Source organism: Bufo bufo, chromosome 5 (assembly GCF_905171765.1).
Source record: "Bufo bufo chromosome 5, aBufBuf1.1, whole genome shotgun sequence".
Classification (NCBI taxonomy): domain Eukaryota; kingdom Metazoa; phylum Chordata; class Amphibia; order Anura; family Bufonidae; genus Bufo; species Bufo bufo.
The window spans coordinates 546,710,103-546,736,227 of record NC_053393.1 but is presented as its reverse complement, the minus strand read 5'-3'; the positions used below and the strand labels follow the sequence as shown (position 1 = coordinate 546,736,227).

Here is a 26,125-nt window from a genome sequence, read left to right as displayed (position 1 = left end):
ATAATACAGGGTGTAACTCAGGATCAATACAGGATAAGTAATGTAATGTATGTACACAGTGACTGCACCAGCAGAATAGTGAGTGCAGCTCTGGAGTATAATACAGGATGTAACTCAGTATCAATACAGGATAAGTAATGTATGTACACAGTGACTGCACCAGCAGAATAGTGAGTGCAGCTCTGGAGTATAATACAGGATGTGACTCAGGATCAGTACAGGATAAGTAATGTAATGTATGTACACAGTGACAGCACCAGCAGAATAGTGAGTGCAGCTCTGGAGTATAATACAGGATAAGTAATGTATGTACACAGTGACTGCACTAGCAGAATAGTGAGTGCAGCTCTGGAGTATAATACAGGATAAGTAATGTATGTACACAGTGACTTACACGATGTAACTGAAATTGTGTTTCCCATGAGTTTGTTCATGGCTCATGTACAATACTCATTGTCTTGTGTTTCCAGGGTTATTTCACAGACTGCTGCAGGCTGAATAAACTGTCATCCATGATGAGACACCTCCCTGGAGACTTCAGGAAATCTTTTATTTCGTTAGTCGGTCAGTGATTAATGTGCAGACCTTCTTATATTACAGCCTGATGCTCCTCGTCACCAGAATAGTACAGTACAGAGGACAGAATAGTATTGTGGTCTATTATAAACTCTATATACACTGTATGTCCTTCCACAGGGGTGGTCACGTGCGTTTCCAGTGTGTGATACTACAAGACAATATGCAAGGTTCTCTTCTGAGCTTCAGCAGTCACCTGCCGTTCGTGCAGATGTCACTGTGGAGGCCACTGATTGGCCGGCAGCGATCATGTGAGAGGATATGGATCGTCAGACCTTCTGTTTATCAGACTGGAAATGGCGCCGTTCGGAGTCACGCCACTGGAACGGATCGGCCCGCCAATCATTTTCAATAGATGTTAGATAACCCCTTTAACCTACCCTCCAGTCCAAACCTAATATTTCACCATACATTACACACGTATAGTCACCAGACCTAGTGCTCTCCGATCCTCCCATTCTGCCTCTGTCCTGGCCCCCACTGGATTCTTTTCAAGGTGGTCTCCACTTCTTCATGCAGAGCACTGCAGAAAGTCTAAGACAATGATCCCCCTGCCCCATGGATGGACGCAGCATTTACATCACTGTCACTGGTTTCTACCGCGCTCTGCATGAGGAAGTCTGAGACCAGAACGGAGGGATGTAGGCGACATGGGCTATACGGTATTCTGACTAGACATGTCCTCACATTTTTTGTTTGCACTGGTGGGTCATGAAGACTAATATTAGTGAGGATCTTCTCTCCTGTATGTAGTAATAGATTACTAATATTAGTGAGGATCTCCTCTCCTGTATAGAGTTATAGATAGTAATATCTGTCAGGTTCTCCTCTTCTATATGTAGTCATAGACACTAATAACAGCAAAGGATCTCCTCTCTTGTGTGTGGTTATAGGTACTAATATCAGCAAGAATCGTCTCTTCTGTATATAGTGATGGATTACTAATAACAGTCAAGATCTCCTCTCCTGTATGTAGTAATAGCCAAAAATATCGGGCAGGATCTCCTCTCCTGTATGTAGTAATAGACACTAATATCAGGCAGGATCTCCTCTCCTGTATGTAGTAATAGCCACTAATATTGTGCAGGACCTCATCTCCTGTATGCAGTAACAGACCATGATAGCAGTCGAGATCTCTTCTCCTGCATACAGAAATGAGGTTCTGCAGCAGCCCGGGGTCTTGTCTTTCGCACAGTGATGTTTTTTGGACCATTTTCCTTGCATGTAGCTTGTTTCATCGTCTTCCAGCTGTATTATGGGATGGATGAGATATTTTATCTGTTTCTAGGACTCTTGGCTTTGTCTCTGTATGAGCTCTGCATACAGGCCGCCCTTCCTCAGCAGCTCCCGATGGGTTCCACTCTGAAAGGAAAACACAAGAAACTATTTCATCATTCCACCCATTTTGGAAATATATTACTTGTACTAATCTTGAGTTACATGTCCAGTCACATCCGGAGCAGCATGCAAGAATTTATATCACATAAAACAACTCCCCCCGTTCAAACAACAATGGCCTCAGCAGTGACTTCTGCAGGAAGGGTATCTATCCCCTGTCTTGGAGAATCCCTTTAAGTATCTGATATAAACACTGTACGTAGTTCCTTTCCTGAATGCAATCAGCATCCGACATCAGCAAAGAGCTCCTCCCCGGTATGAAATAATGAGGATCTGACAACAGCAAGGAGCTCCTCTCCTGTATGGAATAATGAGGATCTGACAACAGCAAGGAGCTCCTCCCCGGTATGAAATAATTAGGATCTGACAACAGCAAGGAGCTCCTCTCCTGTATGGAATAATGAGGATCTGACAACAGCAAGGAGCTCCTCTCCTGTATGGAATAATGAGGATCTGACAACAGCAAGGAGCTCCTCTCCTGTATAGAATAATGAGGATCTGACAACAGCAAGGAGCTCCTCTCCTGTATGGAATAATGAGGATCTGACAACAGCAAGGAGCTCCTCTCCTGTATGGAATAATGAGGATCTGACAACAGCAAGAAGCTCCTCTCCTGTATGGAATAATGAGGATCTGACAACAGCAAGGAGCTCCTCTCCTGTATGGAATAATGAGGATCTGACAACAGCAAGGAGCTCCTCTCCTGTATGGAATAATGAGGATCTGACAACAGCAAGGAGCTCCTCTCCTGTATGGAATAATGAGGATCTGACAACAGCAAGGAGCTCCTCTCCTGTATGGAATAATGAGGATCTGACAACAGCAAGGAGCTCCTCTCCTGTATGGAATAATGAGGATCTGACAACAGCAAGGAGCTCCTCTCCTGTATGGAATAATGAGGATCTGACAACAGCAAGGAGCTCCTCTCCTGTATGGAATAATGAGGATCTGACAACAGCAAGGAGCTCCTCTCCTGTATAGAATAATGAGGATCTGACAACAGCAAGGAGCTCCTCTCCTGTATGGAATAATGAGGATCTGACAACAGCAAGGAGCTCCTCTCCTGTATGGAATAATGAGGATCTGACAACAGCAAGAAGCTCCTCTCCTGTATGGAATAATGAGGATCTGACAACAGCAAGGAGCTCCTCTCCTGTATGGAATAATGAGGATCTGACAACAGCAAGGAGCTCCTCTCCTGTATGGAATAATGAGGATCTGACAACAGCAAGGAGCTCCTCTCCTGTATGGAATAATGAGGATCTGACAACAGCATGGAGCTCCTCTCCTGTAAGCAATAATGATGATCTGACAACAGCAAGGAGCTCCTCTCCTGTACACAATAGGGATCTGACAACAGCAAGGAGCTGCTCCTCTGTGTGTAGACAGAGGACAGTGTGCAGAAGTCTAGACCTCAGTGAAGTGCACTGTGGGATGTCAGATCAGCTGATATATCTGGTAGCACAAAGCAAACAGACCTAGTGACAACCAGAAGTATGACTACAGCTCTGGATGTGAATGGAGTAATATAACAGAATACCATGCTCTATGTTGAGTATGGAACGTGGACTCACCTCAGCGATGCGGCCTTTTGACAAGACCACGATGATATCGGCATCTGCAATGGTGCTGAGCCGATGGGCAATGACCAACACAGTGCGGCCGGAGGATGCACGGTCCAGAGCTAACTGCACCATCCGCTCAGACTCTGCATCTAGTGCGCTTGTAGCTTCATCCAGGATTAAAATCCGGGGGTCTTTGAGAAGAGCTCGAGCAATGGCCACTCGCTGCTTCTGACCTCCAGAAAGGGTGACTCCACGCTCACCTGTCAAGACATATCATGAGCTTTTCATCATGTTTTCACCCCATCACAGCCTGTCACTGTCATCTCTCCCCTGTACTGCCCCCAGATATCCAGGGGGAGACAGGGGCTTTTATCATGTCATCACCCCACTGACCAATCACAGCCTCTTACGGTCATGTCTCGCCTCTACAGCCCCCAGTAATCCTAGTGGGAGACAGGAGCTTTTATCATGTCATCACCCCACTGACCAATCAGAGCCCGTTACTGTCATCTCACGGACTGCAGACCTTTGCCTACAGCAGCATGTACACCGCTGACAGCCTGGCGCTAGTGAGCAACTATAATAAGAAGCCTGTAGTAGAGGCGAGACTCACCTAGCAGTGTATTATATCCATCTGGAAAGTTCTGGATAAAGTCATCAGCATTTGCCAGTTTTGCAGCATCACGGACCTCAGCGTCACTGGCGTCTGGTCGTCCAAAGCGAATATTTTCCATGATGTTTGTTCCAAATAGAACAGGTTCCTGAGTGATAAGAGAGGAAAGTCAAGACGCTGCAAAAATATGATATATCTTATTAGCAGACACTGCAGAGTAACGTCCTCTACCGCCTCAGAGCAGTGCGCTCCTCCACCTCCTTATTACAGAGTGGTGAGCTCCTCTACCTCCTTATTACAGAGCTGTGAGCTCCTCCACCTCCTTATTACAGAGTGGTGAGCTCCTCTACCTCCTTATTACAGAGCTGTGAGCTCCTCCACCTCCTTATTACAGAGTGGTGAGCTCCTCCACCTCCTTATTACAGAGTGGTGAGCATCTCCACCTCCTTATTACAGAGTGGTGAGCATCTCCACCTCCTTATTACAGAGTGGTGAGCATCTCCACCTCCTTATTACAGAGCGGTGAGCTCCTCCACCTCCTTATTACAGAGCGGTGAGCTCCTCCACCTCCTTATTACAGAGTGGTGAGCTCCTCCACCTCCTTATTACAGAGTGGTGAGCTCCTCCACCTCCTTATTACAGAGTGGTGAGCAAAACCATTAACAGATTTATTTAACCAATCGCTGGCAACAGGAGTCGTCCCAGAAGATTGGAAATTGGCAAATGTTGTGCCCATTCACAAGAAAGGTAGTAGGGAGGAATCAGGCAACTATAGGCCAGTAAGCCTGACATCGATAGTGGGGAAATTAATGGAAACCATACTTAAGGAGAGGATTGTGGAACATCTAAAATCCCATGGATTGAAAGATGAAAAACAGCATGGGTTTACTTCAGGGAGATCATGTCAAACTAATCTTATTGATTTTTTCGATTGGGTGACTAAAATAATAGATGGAGGAGGTGCAGTAGACATCACTTATCTAGACTTTAGTAAGGCTTTTGATACTGTCCCACATAGAAGGCTAATCAATAAATTGCAGTCTTTGGGCTTGGACTCCCATATTGTTGAATGGATTAGGCAGTGGCTGAGGGACAGACAACAGAGGGTTGTAGTCAATGGAGTATATTCAGACCATGGTCTTGTTACCAGTTGGGTACCTCAGGGATCTGTTCTGGGACCCATATTGTTTAATATCTTTATCAGCGAAATTGCAGAAGGCCTCGATGGTAAGGTGTGTCTTTTTGCTGATGACACAAAGATTTGTAACAGGGTTGATGTTCCTGGAGGGATACACCAAATGGAAAAGGACTTAGGAAAACTAGAGGATTGGTCAAAAATATGGCAACTAAAATTTAATGTTGATAAGTGCAAGATAATGCACCTGGGACGTAAAAACCCAAGAGCAGAATATAAAATCAGTGATACAGTCCTAACCTCAGTATCTGAGGAAAGGGATTTAGGGGTCATTATTTCAGAAGACTTAAAGGTAGGCAGACAATGTCATAGAGCAGCAGGAAATGCTAGCAGAATGCTTGGGTGTATAGGGAGAGGCATTACCAGTAGACAGAGGGAGGCGCTCATGCCGCTCTACAGAGCACTGGTGAGACCTCATCTGGAGTATTGTGCTCAGTACTGGAGGCCATATCTCCAGAAGGATATAGATACTTTGGAGAGAGTTCAGAGAAGAGCTACTAAACTGGTACATGGATTGCAGGATAAAACTTACCAGGAAAGATTAAAGGACCTTAAAGAGGACCTTTCACCTGTATAAACTATGGTAACTGAGTATGCTGCCATGTAGAGCGGCGCCCGGGGATCTCACTGCACTTACTATTATCCCCGGGCGCCGCTCCGTTCTCCCGTTATAGGCTCCGGTACCTTTGCTTCTTAAGTTATAGTAGGCGGGTCTTCCCTTGTCCTGTGGGCGTCTCCTTCTCCTAGGCTGCAGCGCACAGCTCACAGCCTGGGAGAAAAAAACCTCCCAGGCTGTGAGCTGTGCGCTGCGATTGGCCAGTGCTGCAGCCTAGGAGAAGGAGACGCCCACAGGACAAGGGAAGACACCGCCTACTATAACTTAAGAAGCAAAGGTACCGGAGCCTATAACGGGAGAACGGAGCGGCGCCCGGGGATAATAGTAAGTGCAGTGAGATCCCCGGGCGCCGCTCTACATGTCAGCATACTCAGTTACCATAGTTTATACAGGTGAAAGGTCCTCTTTAACATGTATAGCTTGGAAGAAAGACGAGACAGAGGGGATATGATAGAAACTGCTAAATACATAAAGGGAATCAACAAGGTAAAAGGGGAGAGAATATTAAAAAGAAGAAAAACTGCTACAAGAGGACATAGTTTTAAATTAGAGGGGCAAAGGTTTAAAAGTAATATCAGGAAGTATTACTTTACTGAGAGAGTAGTGGATGCATGGAATAGCCTTCCTGCAGAAGTGGTAGCTGCAAATACAGTGAAGGAGGTTAAGCATGCATGGGATAGGCATAAGGCCATCCTTCATATAAGATAGGGCCAGGGGCTATCCATAGTATTTAGTATATTGGGCAGACTGGATGGGCCAAATGGTTCTTATCTGCCGACACATTCTATGTTTCTATGTTATTACAGAGCGGTGAGCTCCTCCACCTCCTTATTACAGAGCGGTGAGCTCCTCCACCTCCTTATTACAGAGTGGTGAGCTCCTCCACCTCCTTATTACAGAGCGGTGAGCTCCTCCACCTCCTTATTACAGAGTGGTGAGCTCCTCCACCTCCTTATTACAGAGTGGTGAGCATCTCCACCTCCTTATTACAGAGTGGTGAGCATCTCCACCTCCTTATTACAGAGTGGTGAGCTCCTCCACCTCCTTATTACAGAGCTGTGAGCTCCTCCACCTCCTTATTACAGAGTGGTGAGCTCCTCCACCTCCTTATTACAGAGTGGTGAGCTCCTCCACCTCCTTATTACAGAGCGGTGAGCTCCTCCACCTCCTTATTACACAGCGGTGAGCTCCTCCACCTCCTTATTACAGAGTGGTGAGCTCCTCCACCTCCTTATTAAAGCGCGATGACCTCCTCCACCTCCTTATTACAGAGTGGTGCGCTCCTCCACCTCCTTATTACAGAGTGTTGAGCTACTCCATCTCCTTATTACAGAGTAGTGAGCTCCTCTACCTCCTTATTACAGAGCGGTGAGCTCCTCCACCTCCTTATTACAGAGCGGTGAGCTCCTCCACCTCCTTATTACAGAGTGGTGAGCTCCTCCACCTCCTTATTAAAGCGCGATGACCTCCTCCACCTCCTTATTACAGAGTGGTGCGCTCCTCCACCTCCTTATTACAGAGTGTTGAGCTACTCCATCTCCTTATTACAGAGTAGTGAGCTCCTCTACCTCTTTATGACAGAGCAATGAGCTCCTCTACCTCTTTATGACAGAGCAATGAGCTCCTGTACCTTCTTATTACAGAGCTGTGAGCTCCTCTACTGTCTTATTATAGAGAGATGAGCCCTCTACTGCCTTATAGCAGAGCGATGCGCGCATCTACCTCCTTATTACAGAGCTGTGAGCTCCTCTACCTCCTTATTACAGGGGTGAGCTCCTCTACCTCCTTATTACAGCGCTGAGCTCCTCTACCTCCTTATTACAGAGGTGAGCTCCTCTACCTCCTTATTACAGAGGTGAGCTCCTCTACTGCCTTATTATAGAGCGATGAGCGCATCTACCTCCTTATTACAGGGGTGAGCTCCTCTACCTCCTTATTACAGGGGTGAGCTCCTTTACCTCCTTATTACAGGGGTGAGCTCCTCTACCTCCTTATTACAAGGGGGAGCTCCTCTACCTCCTTATTACAAGGGGGAGCTCCTCTACCTCCTTATTACAGCGGTGATCTCCTCTACTGCCTTTTTATAGAGCGATGAGCTGGCTTGCCACCTTGTTATAGAGCAGTAAAGTCCACTACCACCTTATCAAAGAGCAGCGAGCTCGTCTACCATGGTATTACAGAGAGTTAGCTCCTCTGCCACCTTAGTACAAAGCAGTGATAGTGATGTCATGGTCCCGTCTGTGACAGGGACTAGAAGATCGAGGAGACTGGCTGCACGTGATTGACAGCCCTGTTTGGTTTCACTTTTCTGTGTTGTTGCTGGGGATGACCACACCTCTTGTCTCAGGTGTAGCTTAATTGGTCATTCCTTCTCCTCTATTTAGTCTGGCCTCACTCATCATGCTATGCGGTTGATAGCTCCTTGTTTGTCCTAGTCCTAGTGTTGGTGCTCTCTGAATTCCTGCTCGTCCGCATACTTCTGGAAGTTAAGTTTATCTTCTTTGTTGTTTTCCCCTACCTGCTGATATTAGGCCTGAGGGGTCTCCTACTCCTTCATCTGGGAAGGAATAGGCCATCCGTGTCCTGACACTATCTGCAGGGACCTGTTAGGGTGAGATTGGGCTTCGGTTTCTGCGTATGAAAATTCCTACCATCAAGGTCTGTTCTTACTGATAGCAGTCAAGGCTCGGCGTAGGGACTCACTAGGTGTGACCATTTCCCTTTTCCTAGGTTCCAGGCCTAATACCTTTTGCCTTCCCTTCTGTGTTCAGTGTGGAGTATATTTACCACACTGCGCTGTGACAAGTGAGCTCCTCTACCATGTGATTACAGAGAGGTGAGCTCCTTTACCGCCTTAGTACAGAGCAGTGAGCTCCTCTACCAGCTTATAACAGAGAGGTGAGCTCCTCTACCGCCTTATAATAGAGAGATGAGCCCTCTACAGCCTTATTACAGTGTGATGAGCTCCTGTACCTTCTTATTAAAGCGCGATGACCACCTCTACCCCCTTATTATAGAGCGGCGGGCTCCTTTATCTCCTTATTACAAAGCGGCGAGCTCCTCTACCTCCTTATTACAGAGAGGCGAGCTCCTCTAACTCCTTATTACAGAGCGGCGAGCTCCTCTAACTCCTTATTACAGAGCGGCGAGCTCCTCTAACTCCTTATTACAGAGCGGCGAGCTCCTCTAACTCCTTATTACAGAGCGGCGAGCTCCTCTAACTCCTTATTACAGAGCGGTGAGCTCCTCTAACTCCTTATTACAGAGCGGTGAGCTCCTCTAACTCCTTATTACAGAGCGGTGAGCTCCTCTAACTCCTTATTACAGAGCGGTGAGCTCCTCTAACTCCTTATTACAGAGCGGTGAGCTCCTCTAACTCCTTATTACAGAGCGGTGAGCTCCTCTACTGCCTTATTAGAGCGGTGAGCTCCTCTACTGCCTTATTAGAGCGGTGAGCTCCTCTACTGCCTTATTAGAGCGGTGAGCTCCTCTACTGCCTTATTAGAGCGGTGAGCTCCTCTACTGCCTTATTAGAGCGGTGAGCTCCTCTACTGCCTTATTAGAGCGGTGAGCTCCTCTACTGCCTTATTAGAGCGGTGAGCTCCTCTACTTCCTTATTAGAGCGGTGAGCTCCTCTACTGCCTTATTAGAGCGGTGAGCTCCTCTACTGCCTTATTAGAGCGATGAGCTCCTCTACTGCCTTATTAGAGCGATGAGCTCCTCTACTGCCTTATTAGAGCGGTGAGCTCCTCTACTGCCTTATTAGAGCGGTGAGCTTCTCTACTGCCTTATTAGAGCGGTGAGCTCCTCTACTGCCTTATTAGAGCGGTGAGCTCCTCTACTGCCTTATTAGAGCGGTGAGCTCCTCTACTGCCTTATTAGAGCGGTGAGCTCCTCTACTGCCTTATTAGAGCGATGAGCTCCTCTACTGCCTTATTAGAGCGGTGAGCTCCTCTACTGCCTTATTAGAGATCGGTCAGTTCCTCTACTGCCTTATTACAGAGCGGTGAGCTCCTCTACTGCCTTATTAGAGCGGTGAGCTCCTCTACTGCCTTATTAGAGCGGTGAGCTCCTCTACTGCCTTATTAGAGCGGTGAGCTCCTCTACTGCCTTATTAGAGCGGTCAGCTCCTCTACTGCCTTATTATAGAGAGATGAGCCCTCTACCTCCTTATTACATGAGCGGTGAGCTCCTTCACCGCCTTATTACGCCCTCTACCACCTTATTACAGAGCGGTGAGCTCCTCTACCGCCTTATTACAGACTGCGATCTCTTTTACTGCCTAAATCACAGAGGAGTGAGCTCCTCTACCACCTTATTATAAAGTGGCAAGCTTTTTTACCAAATTATTGAAGAGCGGTGAGCAACACTACTGCCTTATTACAAAGCGGTAAGCTCATTCCTTCCACATCTTATTACAGAGCAGTGATCTCCTCTAGTGCCTTATTACAGAGCGGAGAGCTCGTCTATCACCTTATTATAAAGTGACAAGCTTCCTTTACCTTATTACAGAGCAGGGCAGCTTCTTGGCCACCGTATTAAATATACTATTATGCCCTGCCCTTCACCCAGCATAGTCACTTACCTGGTTGATGAATCCGATGACCTCCCCTCTTAACCACGATGGGTCCAGTGAACGGATGTCAACTCCATCTAACTCCACTGTACCCTGGACGGGGTCGTAGAACCGCTCCACCAGCGCTGCAACCGTAGACTTTCCTGGACCCCCCCAAAAAACATGGTCAGTAAATAATGTACAGATGTCTATGAAGGAATGAAAACTAAGTGAAACTCATCTCCTTCCCTTCTTCTGGATCCACGCCTGCCCCCATTCCTGAGCTCACAGTATTGTATTTTCTTACCTCCCCCAGACTGTCCCACGATGGCCACTGTCTTCCCAGGGGGTATACGCAAGTCAAAACCCTTCAAGACTTCTTGACCCGGTCGAGTGGGGTAACTGAAGGAGCAGAATTATATGTATTAGTGTGCGGCCATGTCAGTCCGCTTACTGACCTCGCCAATAGAGGAAACAGTAGGGGGTCATTCAAGATAATCAAATCATAGCTTCTTCCAAAAACAGCGCCACCCCTGCCCACAGGTTGTGAGGGGATTGCAGCTCAGTCTGAATTACTTCAGTGTAACTGAGCCGCAATCCCAGACATAACCTGTGGACAGGGGCTGCGCTGTTTCTCTTTTACTTACTTGACATGACTTATGGGACCCTCAGATCTAGGGGCGGTGTACCCCAACACGCCAGGTGTAGAGTACAAAGGGGGCGTGGCTAAAAGGGGTCATAAAATGCGACTTTTTGGGGTTTCTACATACAGCAGCCATTAGATGGCATAGGAGCAGTGTGCGTCCATCCTGCGATGCATAATCTGTCATTGACACATTTTTGCGCTGTTTTGGCGAATTATCTATAAATCTCCCGAAGTGCAGGACGGTTTTCCGACCTCACCTGAAAGAGACGTCTCTGAAGCGTATTTCTCCTGTCAGCTGCGGAAGTTTCTTCCCTCCTCTCAGTGGGATCTCGGGCTGTAAACGCATAAACTCAAAGACGCGCCCCCCCGCGCTGAGACCCCGGACCACCTAAGGGACAGAATGAGGAAAGTATAACAGTTTTAATCACCACACTGCCCCCCACTGATCTGCTAAAGACGGCATGGAGGATCCCTGGGAGGGGGAAGGGGAGGCGCCAAGCTTTTAGGATCCATTCGATTAACGTGATCATAATAAACTATAAGACGATCCCTTTAAAGGCGTTGCTCGTCTTCTAGGGGTCTTTCAGCAGACTCCCCCCATGGAGGAAAGTGTATTCACCCGCTCCTTTTCTCTCCCGCCACCGCACCAATGTTTGGGTCCGTCGCGCTCAACATCCGGTTTGACACGTCTGCAGCCAACGACAACCCGCAGCGGCGACCTGCCTCCCACCGTGCGTCACATGACCAATTAAAGCATGCTTCCCTCTGCAGGTCCGGCCAAGACTGGCGGCTGCCGAACAGCCCCTTTAAATATGCAATTGTTTTGATTTTTAACCCTTTGTGCGAGGGCTTTTTTTTTTTTGACAGGGCGACCTGTTGTTTTCATTGTTACTATTCTGGCGACTTTTTGATCCTTTTTACTCAACCTTTTTGGGAGATGGTGGAGGGGGGAAAGTTCTCCAAAAACAGCAAATTGTCCATTTTTATTTTTCTGTTACTGCGTACGAGAAATAGTTTTATTTTTTAATCATTCAGATATTTTACTAATTATGGTTGTTTTTTTTTTCCATTGTTTATTTTTGTGTGTAAAATTGGGAAAAGAGGAGGGTTAGTGGAATATTAGTTTTCTTTTTTTTATTTCCTAAAAAGTTTTGTTATTTTTTTACTGTATTTCAGTTCCTTAGGGGACGTGAACGTGCAGCTCTCTGATCACTTGTACCACAGACAGCAATAGTATACTATAGCAGTCTATGGGTATTTCACTGGCTGCCGTGGGGATCCCCTCTGTAACCGCTCTGACGCCTTGGTCACGGCATCTGAGGTGTTAAATGACTGGGACTGGAGTTCTCTCAGCTATGGTGCCCGTGTGCTGCCAGTACACCCTAACAGCAGGTAATACGGTCCGACAGCCCACGAGTCCTTTAATGGCCGCCCGCGCTCGTCCTGACTTAGGGTTCAGAGATCCCCCTGCGTCAGGTCATTCCTACCAATCAGATCTCCCTGAGCTCACCTGTCCAAACAGCACCGAAGTGCTTGCCATAGACCTGTGTAGGATAAAAAAGACAGTTAGGAGCTACCACAGTCACTGCTCCTCCCCCACAGTCAGGAGCTACCACAGTCACCGTGCCTCCCCCACAGTCAGGAGCTACCACAGTCACTGCGCCTCCCCCACAGTCAGGAGCTACCACAGTTAAAGCGCCTCCCCCACAGTCAGGAGCTACCACAGTCACCGCGCCTCCCCCACAGTCAGGAGCTACCACAGTCATCTCGCCTCCCCCACAGTCAGAAGCTACCACAGTCACCGCGCCTCCCCCACAGTCAGGAGCTACCACAGTCACTGCTCCTCCCCCACAGTCAGGAGCTACCACAGTCACTGCTCCTCCCCCACAGTCAGGAGCTACCACAGTCACTGCGCCTCCCCCACAGTCAGGAGCTACCACAGTCACTGCTCCTCCCCCACAGTCGGGAGCTACCACAGTCACTGCTCCTCCCCCACAGTCAGGAGCTACCACAGTCACCGCTCCTCCCCCACAGTCAGGAGCTACCACAGTCACTGCTCCTCCCCCACAGTCAGGAGCTACCAGTCACTGCTCCTCCCCCACAGTCAGGAGCTACCACAGTTACCGCTCCTCCCCCACAGTCAGGAGCTACCACAGTCACTGCTCCTCCCCCACAGTCAGGAGCTACCACAGTCACTGCGCCTCCCTCACAGTCAGGAGCTACCAGTCACTGCGCCTCCCCCACAGTCAGGAGCTACCACAGTCACTGCTCCTCCCCCACAGTCAGGAGCTACCACAGTCACTGCTCCTCCCCCACAGTCAGAAGGTACCACAGTCACTGCTCCTCCCCCACAGTCAGGAGCTACCACAGTCACTGCTCCTCCCCCACAGTCAGAAGGTACCACAGTCACCGCGCCTCCCCCACAGTCAGAAGGTACCACAGTCTCCGCGCCTCCCCCACAGTCAGAAGGTACCACAGTCACTGCTCCTCCCCCACAGTCAGGAGCTACCACAGTCACTGCTCCTCCCCCACAGTCAGAAGGTACCACAGTCACCGCGCCTCCCCCACAGTCAGAAGCTACCACAGTCATCTCGCCTCCCCCACAGTCAGGAGCTACCACAGTCACCGCGCCTCCCCCACAGTCAGGAGCTACCACAGTCATCTTGCCTCCCCCACAGTCACCGCGCCTCCACCTTAATGACATGGAAATGTGGCAGTACAATAATCGCCGGGCAGGCAAACCTCTGTACGGTCTGAGAAGCCACCAAGAAGGACATGAGTTCCCCGGCCGAGAGTTCATTTCCTGCCACCAGAGATCCGCCAGCAAATATGGTTCCCAGGACAATACCTGCAGGAAAGGAAGAGAGGATCAGTATACGGTATAAACATCTACAGACCCTATAGACGGTACAGACAGAGGACCCTCGTAGTCAGAACCTCATCTACTATACAGTCCACAGAGCACTGAGGCCCCTACAGACAGAACCTCACGAATCTTACATCCAGCACAGCCCCGGCCCATATAGCCCTGCTGACCCTACAGACATGCACGTATACTGCACCGACGTCTTCTAGCAGAGACGACCCTTATAGTCAGAGGACTGAGGCCCCTATAGACAGAACCTCATATGTCCCTTACAGCACAGATACCCCTGTATCCAGAACCTGCCCCATACTGAGCCGACACCCTATAGACAGGAGATCATATATAGGACTTACTGCACTCCTCTCACCTATATTCAGTGCAGCACTCAGTACCCTATAGACAACCTATATACAGCCCAGGGCTCGGACAGAACTGCAGGCTGTAAGGGCATAATGGGAGTTGTAGTTTCTTATACAGGTGGGAATCATCATAGACACATGACATCCATGCACATTCCCTATAGACAGCCCATATATAGGGCTAGCAGGCTGTTGGGACATGATGGGAGTTGTAGTTTTGTAACAGTGGGGTTACACAGGCCTCCTGTACAGCCTCATGCACATTCCCTATAGACAACCCATATATAGGGCTAGCAGGCTGTTGGGACATGATGGGAGTTGTAGTTTTGTAACAGCGGGGTACAGCCTCATGCACATTCCCTGTAGACAGTATATGTTACTCTGGGCAGGCAGCGCTGATGACCCTCGCCCCATAGCTTACAGTTCAGAGCGATGTTGGAGAGACCCTGGAACACGGCGATTCCGATCCCCAGGACTTCGTTCACGTGAGCGGACTTGTCCACCTCGGCGGAGTACAGCCTGCATGGATGACAGACATGGCAGTCATATAGGACTCTGGGAAAGCTGGGTTACCGTCAAGATGGCCGCCTCAGAGCTGCGCCAGTCCTAGTGTAATGCTGCGCTCCCCAACACTCACTCCACCTCGCGGTCCTCCATGGCGAAAGCTCTCACCGTGCGCACATTTCCTATCGCCTCGTCGGCCACACCCGTCGCTTTGGCGATCTGCAAACGGGAAAACCAGATACATTGGAAATACGACCGGTCTCGCGGCTCGTGGTTACACCCACGGGGAAACTCTCGTTACCTGTTCCTGCGCCCGACGCGACAATCCGCGCAGGAAAGAGCCAATGACAGCACCGGCTCCCACCAGGACGGGCATCACCACCACCAGGAGGCCGGTCAGCTTCGGGGAGATGTAATAGAGCGACACGAAGCAGCCGAACGTCTGGGTGATGTTCCTGAGGCCCTGCAAGGTGTAACACAAGGAGTCGCCATTACAGCAGCCGTGGGCGATCCACCCAGCTTTCCCATGACCCTGAACGGCACACAGATCTGCATCATGTATTCCATTCGCCGACTCACCTGGGATATGACCTGCTTGAAGGCGGATTTGAACTCCTGGACGTCGGAGGTGAGACGATTCACCAAGAGCCCCGTCTTCTGAGCGTCAAAGAAAGCGACATCCTGGCTGTGAAGAGATGAAGAGGGTTTGTTACAATGTATCAGTACAGCTACAAGCAATCAGCCTAGAGTCTAAGACAGAGTGTGCAAAGTGTGCACGTTGTAACAAAACCCTCAGCTGTGGGAACAGGACTAGACCAAGAAGTCATTTTTAGCCTCTAAATGTCAAGAATGTTCCTTTGTTCACTGACAGCAAGCAGAGATCCTGAAAATGGTATAGAATTTAAATACAATGTACAACTTTCCATTATACACTGGCAAAGCTTTTTCCATAGGACTGAACGAGCCCTTTAAGGGGTTGATTCAGATCCAAAACAGCGCCACACCGGTCTGTGGGTTGTGTGCGGTATTGCAGCTCAGCTCTATTGTAATAAATGGGAATGACAGCCTGCGGACAGGTGGGGTGCTGCTTTGGAAGGCAGCGGCCATGTTTTGTTAAAAGGGTTTTCCAAGACTTCAAATAGTGATGTCCTATATCTGATATTGATGACCTCAGGACAAGTCATCAATATCACACTGGTGCTTGTGCGACGGCCAGGCACCCGCTCCGATCATCTGTTTGAGGGGCCCCTAATGCTAGGGCAAGTGCTGCAGCCTCTCCAGAATATACTAAGCACAGCGCCGTACATTGTGTAGTGGATGTGCTTGGTATTGCAGCTCAGCCCTAGTCACTGGGGACTGATGGACATGAAATCACACGCCGAGGAAGAGGCTGCGGCATTCACTCGAGCTTCAAGCAGCCGATCAGCGGGGGTGGCGGGACCCGGAGTCCCACCGATCTGATACTGATGACCTATTTAAGTCCTGGACAACCCCTTTAATACTGGATCTGCAGTCGCCGGGTTTGAGGTGGCCCGAAGGCTAAGCTGGGTCCCCCGGACACCGTTGAGGTGTCACCACGTGGTGCTGCTCTCCGGAAGGGATTGTAAGGCGTGGTGCACCCCAAAGGGAAATAAGTCCAGATAGTCAGGGTGCTTCTTTATTGGAGGAATTCAGGTACAACACAATACAGACAAGGCATAGGGCCGTCTTCTCCAGTCTCCTCTCTGGCAGAAGAAGGGTTTGATGCTGAGGAAAGGCCTGAGCTAACGGTCCCTCTATCAGAAGGCTGGTACCCTGGACAAAGGTCCATGGTTTGTAGCTCGTAAGTCCGAGTGGTTCCTTGGTCACAGGACTAGTGACGAATAGTCTGTAGCTCAGTAGTCCGGGTGGGTCCTTGGTCAATGGTTGGTGACCCATGGTCTGTAGCTCAGTAGTCCGGGTGGCTCCTTGGTCAATGATTGGTGACCCATAGTCTGTAGCTCAGTAGTCCGGGTGGCTTCTTGGTCAATGGTTGGTGACCCATGGTCTGTAGCTCAGTAGTCCGGGTGGCTCCTTGGTCAATGGTTGGTGACCCATGGTCTGTAGCTCAGTAGTCCGGGTGGTTCCTTGGTCACAGAGCTAGTGACCCATGGTCTGTGGCTCAGCGTCCCCATCTCAGCGTCTTCTTCTGGTCACTCAAGCAGACTGGCAGAGTCTTCCTCTCCAAGCCCTGGTCCCTACCTGCAGAACACTAGGGGCTCTGACTGCTCTCCTAATATACCATTTCTAGCTAGACTGGAACCTTCTAGAGGGAGGGGTGGAGTGGAGAAACTCAGCACAAACAGATACATTGTAACACTTTCCGTCTCTCATAGACTTTAATTACAGCTTCAATGATACTCAATGGCAATGACACAGCAGGTTTTCCGACAAAAACAAGTTTCCAGACATAACAACAGAGCTAAACCAGACAGTCACAAGGTCAGTCCGTCTGGTTTTGGTGGTAAATGACATCTGGCTTTTTCCCTCCAAAACATTCTCTTCTTTAAACTCTATGCCAGCTGTGGAAAATTACCAGCTTCTCATTCAAAGTCCCAAAAGTCTCTCAGTATTCATTAACCCTTTCCCTAAGCCTTGCAATTACAGTGATAATGAACAGGATATATATATCACAGCATATAAAATGCAGTTACACAGTATAAGTTAACCCTTTTCGAGAGAAATAAAGTAAGAAGTTTTAACTTTGCATAGAGGAAAGTGTCCACAAATGTCCAAACTTCACAGTACCCCTGTTCCAGGGCACTACAGATCCTTTAGAACAGGGGTGCACAACCTTTTTTGGTCTGAGGCCCGCAGTGCTCAATTTCAATTTCAAGGGGCCGCAAATAAAAAAAAAATTTAAAAGTTAATTGCCGCTCATTTGCATCAGCCTATAACACAGACCAATGTAAAGTCACTGGGGAGGAATGATCGCTATCAGAGTCATTCCTCCTTCATTTAGTTACATTGATTATCGGTAGGACATCCCCGATTACACAGAGAGATGTGCGGCACAATTATACCAGCCAGTATCAGGAATGAGCGCTCCTATGGAGACTTGTTCCCAGTAATTGACCTGAATATCTCAGTGTAATAGGGTCTTAAAGGGATTTCCCAGTAAAAATAAATTTTTAACAAGTTCTTGCAGCATGGCCCCTGAAACCGAAAAGTTATACTTACCCGCTCCGGTCCTCCGCACTGCCCCCGCTTCCCCCATCTTCCGGTCCCCGCTGTTTTTACTCGCCAGTGCATGGCTATGGTCACATGCACCTCTCCAGCCAATCACTGGCTTCAGCGGTGATGTGGCCACAAGCAGTGTGTCACTGCTGAAGCCAGTCATTGGCTGGAGCGGTGTATGTGACCATGGACTGCCAGGTGTAAAAGTGCAGGAACTGGAAGATGGAGGCAGAGGGGGCATGGAGCAGGGAGGCAGAGGGGGTAGGGCGGCATGAAGCAGGTAAGTACGCATCTACTGGTTCAGGGGCCACGCTGCAGGAACCTGATAAACATTATTTTTACAGGAAAAGTGGCGACATTTCCTTCCTGCCTCCTATTCATTAATCAGCGATTTCCTTCACTGCAGAGGCCGCGCTCCCTGGTTATTACCTCCTCCTGCCAGTTACAGGCGCCATGCAATAACCAGTAAGCATTTTCCCTTACTGGTGGGGAGAGCGCTGATTGGTTAACACTTTAATAACCAGGCCTGAAAAGACACTTTTTTTTTGTGATTTATCGCACCTGGTGGTTCGAACGGTTGTAACTTTTTTTTGTGTTGGGGCTACCAGAATAATTTTTGCAACAATTTTTCACTTGACGCATAGGGCCTTATAATTTATTTTTTTTGTTTTATTTGGGGGAAATTGTACAAAACATCTTTAAAAAGTTTATTTTTTTTCAAACTATAGCTCCTTATCCTTTAAATAGGCAAACTGAAAACCAAAATAAATGATTATAATTAGTTACCTATTTTGTGTCATTTTGTTATATAATATGTATCGTTTCACGTGAATTGGGCGATAATGGCAACGGTTTTGATTGGTGTATATATATATATATTTAATTATTATTTAATTTTTAATATATTTCTGCTACAAATAATATCCCCCAAGAGGTCAAAAAAAGACCTTTTGAGGGACACTGACCCTTTTTGTTAATTTTTCACTTTTTCCTTTTATTTGTATTTTATTAATATTTTATTGTATTTTTTTTATAATTGGTTTATTACTTATTATTTAAATATATTTTTGCTACATAATGTCCCCCCAAGGGATCATAAAAAGACTGTTAGGGGGCAGTGAACGCTTTTATTTTGCAAATTTTCCTTTTATTTGTACTTTATTTATTTTTTTTATAATTTTCTATTTTTTTGCCACATCATATTTTATTTCTTTTTTTTTCTTTTATTTGTGTTTTATTATATTTTCAAATTATTTTTTTAAATCATTTTTTTACTTATTTTTTTATATATTTTTTTCCACATAATTTGTCCCCAAGAGGTCACTGAAAGACCTTTGGGGACATAGACTTTTTTTGCACTATTTCCACTGTAACTGGAGCATCCAAAGGAGCCCCAGTTACAGGGGAATCCAGTCTGCTGTGGGGGCCTTGTACACAGGCAGAGCTGATCAGGGTCTCCTGCAGCTCTGCGCTCCTCTGCCCACAAGCGGGGTCCACCCTGCATAGCGCTCACCTGTGTGAGGAGAAGCTGTTACACTGCTTCTGCCTTCTCTTCAGCTCCCCCGCTGTCACTGACAGCCGAGGACCCGTCCTGCTTCTGCGCGGCGCTGCCGCCAGAAAACACAGCTGATCGCACGACCAGCGGTGTGTCTGTCCAGGAGGACGGGGGCCGCAAACCATGGCTCTGGGGTATGCACCCCTGCTTCAGGGTATGTGGATGCAGGGCTGGTGCTCGTGAGTCCTTGTCCTGCGCAGTCTATCTGCGTCCCCAGGGATGAATGGCTGAGAATGTGACACATGTGGTGCTGATGGCGAGCGCCCTGCCCGCCCGGGGACAGCACCGGCCTCAGCAGGAGCAGACGTGGGGGGCTGATGACAATATGAAGGAAGCCTAAGGGTGAGCAGGCAGGACACGGGACCAGTCATGGTGGCCCCTACAATACTCACTGCAGAAGGGATGTGAACAGAGCTTTCCTCATACTCCCGGCAACTCGCTCCCCGACCCGAGACAGCAGGATGATATAACCGCATGTCAGCAAGCCCTGGGTGATGCAAGCAACGCGTCAGTAATATTAAATTATTTATTATACTCACTTATATAGCGCTGACATATTCCGCAGCGCTGCACAGACATCAGCATCACGCTGTCCCCAGGAGCTCACAATCTAAGTTCCCCATCAGTCTGTCTTTGGAGTGTGGGAGGAAACCGGAGAACCCGGAGGAAACTCACACAAACACGTCATGCAGATGTTGTCCTTGGTCGGATTTGAACCTAGGACCCCGGCGCTAACCACCGAGCCATGCTATATATATTATATACTATAATACACAATCTCATAGAAACATTGCCCTCTACTGGTCAGAAAAGGAAGTGCCTGCGTTCTGCGCCACTAAACATAAAAACGAGACGTCTTCTTATCACTTACAGAATTGTCTGAATGAATACACGGATATCTGTGACATTCGTACATCTCATCATAATGCTGGCTCCAGCAGTACCGTCTCTGGCCACTAGAGGTCTCTATTCTACAGCACATTCTCTATATACAGCACATTCTCTCTATATACAGCACATTCTCTATATATACAGCACATTCTCTCTATATACAGCACATTCTCTCTATATACAGCACATTCTCTCTATATACAGCACATTCTCTATATATACAGCACATTCTCTCTATATACAGCACATTCTCTCTATATACAGCACATTCTCTCTATATACAGCACATTCTCTCTATATACAGCACATTCTCTCTATATACAGCACATTCTCTCTATATACAGCACATTCTCTATATATACAGCACATTCTCTATATATACAGCACATTCTCTATATATACAGCACATTCTCTCTATATACAGCACATTCTCTCTATATACAGCACATTCTCTATATATACAGCACATTCTCTCTATATACAGCACATTCTCTCTATATACAGCACATTCTCTCTATATACAGCACATTCTCTCTATATACAGCACATTCTCTCTATATACAGCACATTCTCTCTATATACAGCACATTCTCTATATATACAGCACATTCTCTATATATACAGCACATTCTCTCTATATACAGCACATTCTCTCTATATACAGCACATTCTCTATATATACAGCACATTCTCTCTATATACAGCACATTCTCTCTATATACAGCACATTCTCTCTATATACAGCACATTCTCTCTATATACAGCACATTCTCTCTATATACAGCACATTCTCTCTATATACAGCACATTCTCTCTCTATATACAGGGCATTCTCTCTATATACAGCACATTCTCTATATATATACAGCACATTCTCTCTATATACAGCACATTCTCTCTATATACAGCACATTCTCTATATATACAGCACATTCTCTCTATATAAAGCACGCTAGCCCTACAGACGTTCTGGAAATACCTGCGAGATTGTGTTATTTCCAACAGCTCCAGAAATGCTCTTGGCACATACACGATACTCAGATGTATGCAACGGAGTGTCACACAGCTGCATACTCTGCCCACTCAAATGCAGTAAAAAATAAAAAGTAAGCAAATAATATTTTTTAAACAATCCCACAATACGGGAATATTTCCTTACTCTGCATAGAAATAAAACCTGAAAAACGGTATCATCGCTGTAGCTAAATGCAAGGTTTTTATGCTGCTGCCTGTAATACTGCCACTAACCACTAGAGGTCACAAGCATGTGTCTATCTATACAGCCACAGGCTTCATGGACAGCGTATGGCGGAGCGTGGGCACAGCACAGTGATCGGCTGGCTGTGGTCTCCCATCTTATGGCTTCTTACACATAAAGGCATAGGGCCATGTGCAAGACCCTTAGATTGTAAGCTCTTCAGTCCTGGAAGGCTTTCCCTGAGCATTGGTCCTCACGTCCTCCGGTCCCTCATCGGTTGTCAGAACTTACCTGGGCGGCATACAACGAGAGCAGCTTCATGGCCGGGCCCCGGATTTCCTGCAGGTAGTCCCCGGCATGTTCCCTTGTGTAGTGAGACACCACATTCACCAGCTCCCCAAGAATGAGAGGGATCTGTATATTCAGCAACGCTGCGCCGAAAGCCAACTGCGGAAACAAGAGCGAGACGGGGGATAGGAGCCGGGGCGACCGGGTGACTGCATGACACCTGCTAATAATGGATCCAGCAGAGGAGGTCATAAGAGTAACGGAGGAAACCAGAACTGTCAGTTACATCCTGTATTATACTCCAGAGCTGCACTCACTATTCTGCTGGTGCAGTCACTGTGTACATACATTACTTATCCTGTACTGATCCTGAGTTACATCCTGTATTATACTCCAGAGCTGCACTCACTATTCTGCTGGTGCAGTCACTGTGTACATACATTACTTATCCTGTACTGATCCTGAGTTACATCCTGTATTATACTCCAGAGCTGCACTCACTATTCTGCTGGTGCATCACTGTGTACATACATTACTTATCCTGTACTGATCCTGAGTTACATCCTGTATTATACTCCAGAGCTGCACTCACTATTCTGCTAGTGGAGTCACTGTGTACATAAATTACTTATCCTGTACTGATCCTGAGTTACATCCTGTATTATACTCCAGAGCTGCACTCACTATTCTGCTGGTGCAGTCACTGTGTACATACATTACTTATCCTGTACTGATCCTGAGTTACATCCTGTATTATACTCCAGAGCTGCACTCACTATTCTGCTGGTGCAGTCACTGTGTACATACAATACTTATCCTGTACTGATCCTGAGTTACATCCTGTATTATACTCCAGAGCTGCACTCCCTATTCTGCTGGTGCAGTCACTCTGTACATACATTACTTATCCTGTACTGATCCTGAGTTACATCCTGTATTATACTCCAGAGCTGCACTCACTATTCTGCTGGTGCAGTCACTGTGTACATACATTACTTGTCCTGCACTGATCCTGAGTTACATCCTGTATTATACTCCAGAGCTGCACTCACTATTCTGCTGGTGGAGTCACTCTGTACATACATTACCTATCCTGTACTGACCCTGAGTTACATCCTGTATTATACTCCAGAGCTGCACTCACTATTCTGCTGGTGCAGTCACTGTGTACATACATTACATTACTTATCCTGTACTGATCCTGAGTTACATCCTGTATTATACTCCACAGCTGCACTCACTATTCTGCTGGTGCAGTCACTGTGTACATACATTACTTATCCTGTACTGATCCTGAGTTACATCCTGTATTATACTCCAGAGCTGCACTCACTATTCTGCTGGTGCAGTCACTGTGTACATACATTACTTATCCTGTACTGATCCTGAGTTACATCCTGTATTATACTCCAGAGCTGCACTCACTATTCTGCTGGTGCAGTCACTGTGTACATACATTACTTATCCTGTACTGATCCTGAGTTACATCCTGTATTATACTCCGGAGCTGCACTCACTATTCTGCTGGTGCAGTCACTGTGTACCTACATTACTTATCCTGTACTGATCCTGAGTTACATCCTGTATTATACTCCAGAGCTGCACTCACTATTCTGCTGGTGCAGTCACTGTGTACATACATTACTTATCCTGTACTGATCCTGAGTTACATCCTGTATTATACTCCAGAGCTGCGCTCACTATTCTGCCAGGTCAGTGTGTGATCAGTGCTGCTTACAATGACGGCTGACAGCAGTGCCAGGAGCTGCGGGCGCAGAAGCTTCCAGAACTCTCTCCAGCTGAACTCTGGTTCCGGACTCCTGGACACGGCGGGCGGCTGGCACTGCCCCTCCAGCTGGCACAGGGCGACCTTCCCACCCAAACCCAGAAAGGCCGGGCCCAGCAGGAGAGCCAGCGTCCGGCCCTTGGTGGCAGTTCTGCCAGTGCAGCGGGTGGAGTAGCGGGCAGCATCTCGGAGGCGGGCAGCGTACAGCTGCAGGCGCGGCGGTGCAGGGGGAGAGCGGGCGATGCTGGAGAGATGGAAGAGCCTGCAAGAGAAGGAGAGGAGTCACCCGCTCTGTCACACACATCCGCCCTATGTCCTGCACAGGTGTCAGTCTACACTGCCACTCTCTCATTCTATCCATGAACCAGCAAAGCCATTTCTATGTATGAAGTGACAACCAGCATTCCTGGCTAGATCTCTGCTTCCTGTCAGGGAATGGAGACATACATATATATATATATATATATATATATATATATATATATATATATTATTATTTTTTTTTACATGACTTTTCCATTCATTGACAGCAAGCAGATCTCTTCCTCATATATGCAGCAGCCATACTGAGAGTTGTAGTGCTTGTATAACCACTTCATTCTATTTTATTGAGAGTTGTAGTCTTCAAAGGACTGCCGGGTATGATGGGACTTGTAGTCCACACAAGACTCACAAACCGATCCTGAGACAAGGAGGTTATCCTGGGACTTATAGTCCACACAGTTCTCCTAATGCTGGGAGCTGTAGTTCCACACCCTTAGATACGACCTCTCAGTCTGGGTCACATGGAAGGACAGTAAGGACACTCCAGGCTCATCCTCCCCGGTGCATGCCGGGAGTTGTAGTCCGCCACTCGCCCACGAGACTACACTTCCCGGCAGGCTATGCGTGTGACGTCACTTCTTACCTGACGGGGCCCGGGCAGCGGCGGAGCCCGGCCTGGAAAAAGTGCAGCAGCATGACCGGCACAGTGTACCGGCGACCCTCCGCGCGGCCCCGCCCTCACTGGTCATAGTCCCACCCACTGCACGTGTGATGATTGGCTGAAGGTTCATCATATGACCCCCACCCAGGAAAGGAAGGCGGCGGTCATTGGCGGAATCAAGGGCTGGTGTGTCACGTGTCTAATACCGGGGAATAGTGAGCGAATTAGCGTGAGTCCAAGGGCCAAAGAGTCAAGTGTCCAGACCGGAGGAGCTCCAATCAGGAAGAGGAGGCTGGGTCATGTGATCTTACGTGTGACGTCACGGGGCGGGAATGTTATTTGTAGCGCCCTGACTGTGCGTGCGACAGCCGGCTGTGAGAGGCCATAGCGCTGCAGTACCGGGCCCAGCCACAGCGACATGTGCGGCGCTGTACCTGATGTAAACCTGAGTCAGAGCCCCCATCCGAGGATAGCCCAAAGACAGTATCACACAGGAAAGGATTAGATACACAGCTCAGCAGACTGTATCACAGGACAGGATTAGATACACAGCTCAGCAGAAAGTATCACACAGGATAGGATTAGAATCACAGCTCAGCAGACAGTATCACACAGGATAGGATTAGATACACAGCTCAGCAGACAGTATCACACAGGATAGGATTAGATACACAGCTCAGCAGGCAGTATCACACAGGATAGGATTAGATACACAGCTCAGCAGACAGTATCACACAGGATAGGATTAGATACACAGCTCAGCAGACAGTATCACACAGGATAGGATTAGATACACAGCTCAGCAGACTGTATCACACAGGATAGGATTAGATACACAGCTCAGCAGACAGTATCACACAGGATGGGATTAGATACACAGCTCAGCAGACTGTATCACACAGGACAGGATTAGATACACAGGTCAGTCAGCAGACAGTATCACACAGGAGAGGATTAGATACACAGCTCAGCAGGCAGTATCACACAGGATAGGATTAGAATCACAGCTCAGCAGACAGTATCACACAGGACAGGATTAGATACACAGCTCAGCAGACAGTATCACACAGGATAGGATTAGATACACAGCTCAGCAGACAGTATCACACAGGATAGGATTAGATACACAGCTCAGCAGACAGTATCACACAGGATAGGATTAGATACACAGCTCAGCAGACAGTATCACACAGGATAGGATTAGATACACAGCTCAGCAGACAGTATCACACAGGATAGGATTAGATACACAGCTCAGCAGACAGTATCACACAGGATAGGATTAGATACACAGCTCAGCAGACAGTATCACACAGGATAGGATTAGATACACAGCTCAGCAGACAGTATCACACAGGATAGGATTAGATACACAGCTCAGCAGACAGTATCAC

General features: G+C 47.7%; 1 protein-coding gene across 1 annotated transcript; it reads right to left on the bottom strand.

Annotated features, from left to right (window-relative positions):
* Positions 1-529: 529 nt before the first annotated feature.
* ABCB8 (ATP binding cassette subfamily B member 8) lies at positions 530-24,911 on the bottom strand. The gene is made up of 16 exons (XM_040431373.1): positions 24,714-24,911; positions 23,759-24,068; positions 22,024-22,179; positions 20,036-20,130; positions 15,473-15,578; positions 15,195-15,356; positions 15,027-15,112; positions 14,811-14,908; positions 13,907-14,012; positions 12,675-12,708; positions 11,422-11,552; positions 10,826-10,920; positions 10,549-10,682; positions 4,153-4,300; positions 3,549-3,799; positions 530-1,938 (listed from the first exon to the last, which is right to left on the bottom strand). Exons 1-16 carry the CDS (start codon positions 24,764-24,766, stop codon positions 1,861-1,863), a joined length of 2,043 nt encoding a protein of 680 aa, XP_040287307.1. The 5' UTR covers positions 24,767-24,911; the 3' UTR covers positions 530-1,860.
* Positions 24,912-26,125: the final 1,214 nt, after the last annotated feature.

Coding starts and splice junctions, on each gene's coding strand:
- ABCB8 (XM_040431373.1), bottom strand. CDS start 24,766: ATGCTGCTGCACTTTTTCCAGGCCGGGCTCCGCCGCTGCCCGGGCCCC. Junction 14,909..15,026: donor ATGGAGGACCGCGAGGTGGA/GTGAGTGTTGGG, acceptor TCATCCATGCAG/GCTGTACTCCGCCGAGGTGG. Junction 12,709..13,906: donor GCTTCTCAGACCGTACAGAG/GTTTGCCTGCCC, acceptor TATCCTACACAG/GTCTATGGCAAGCACTTCGG.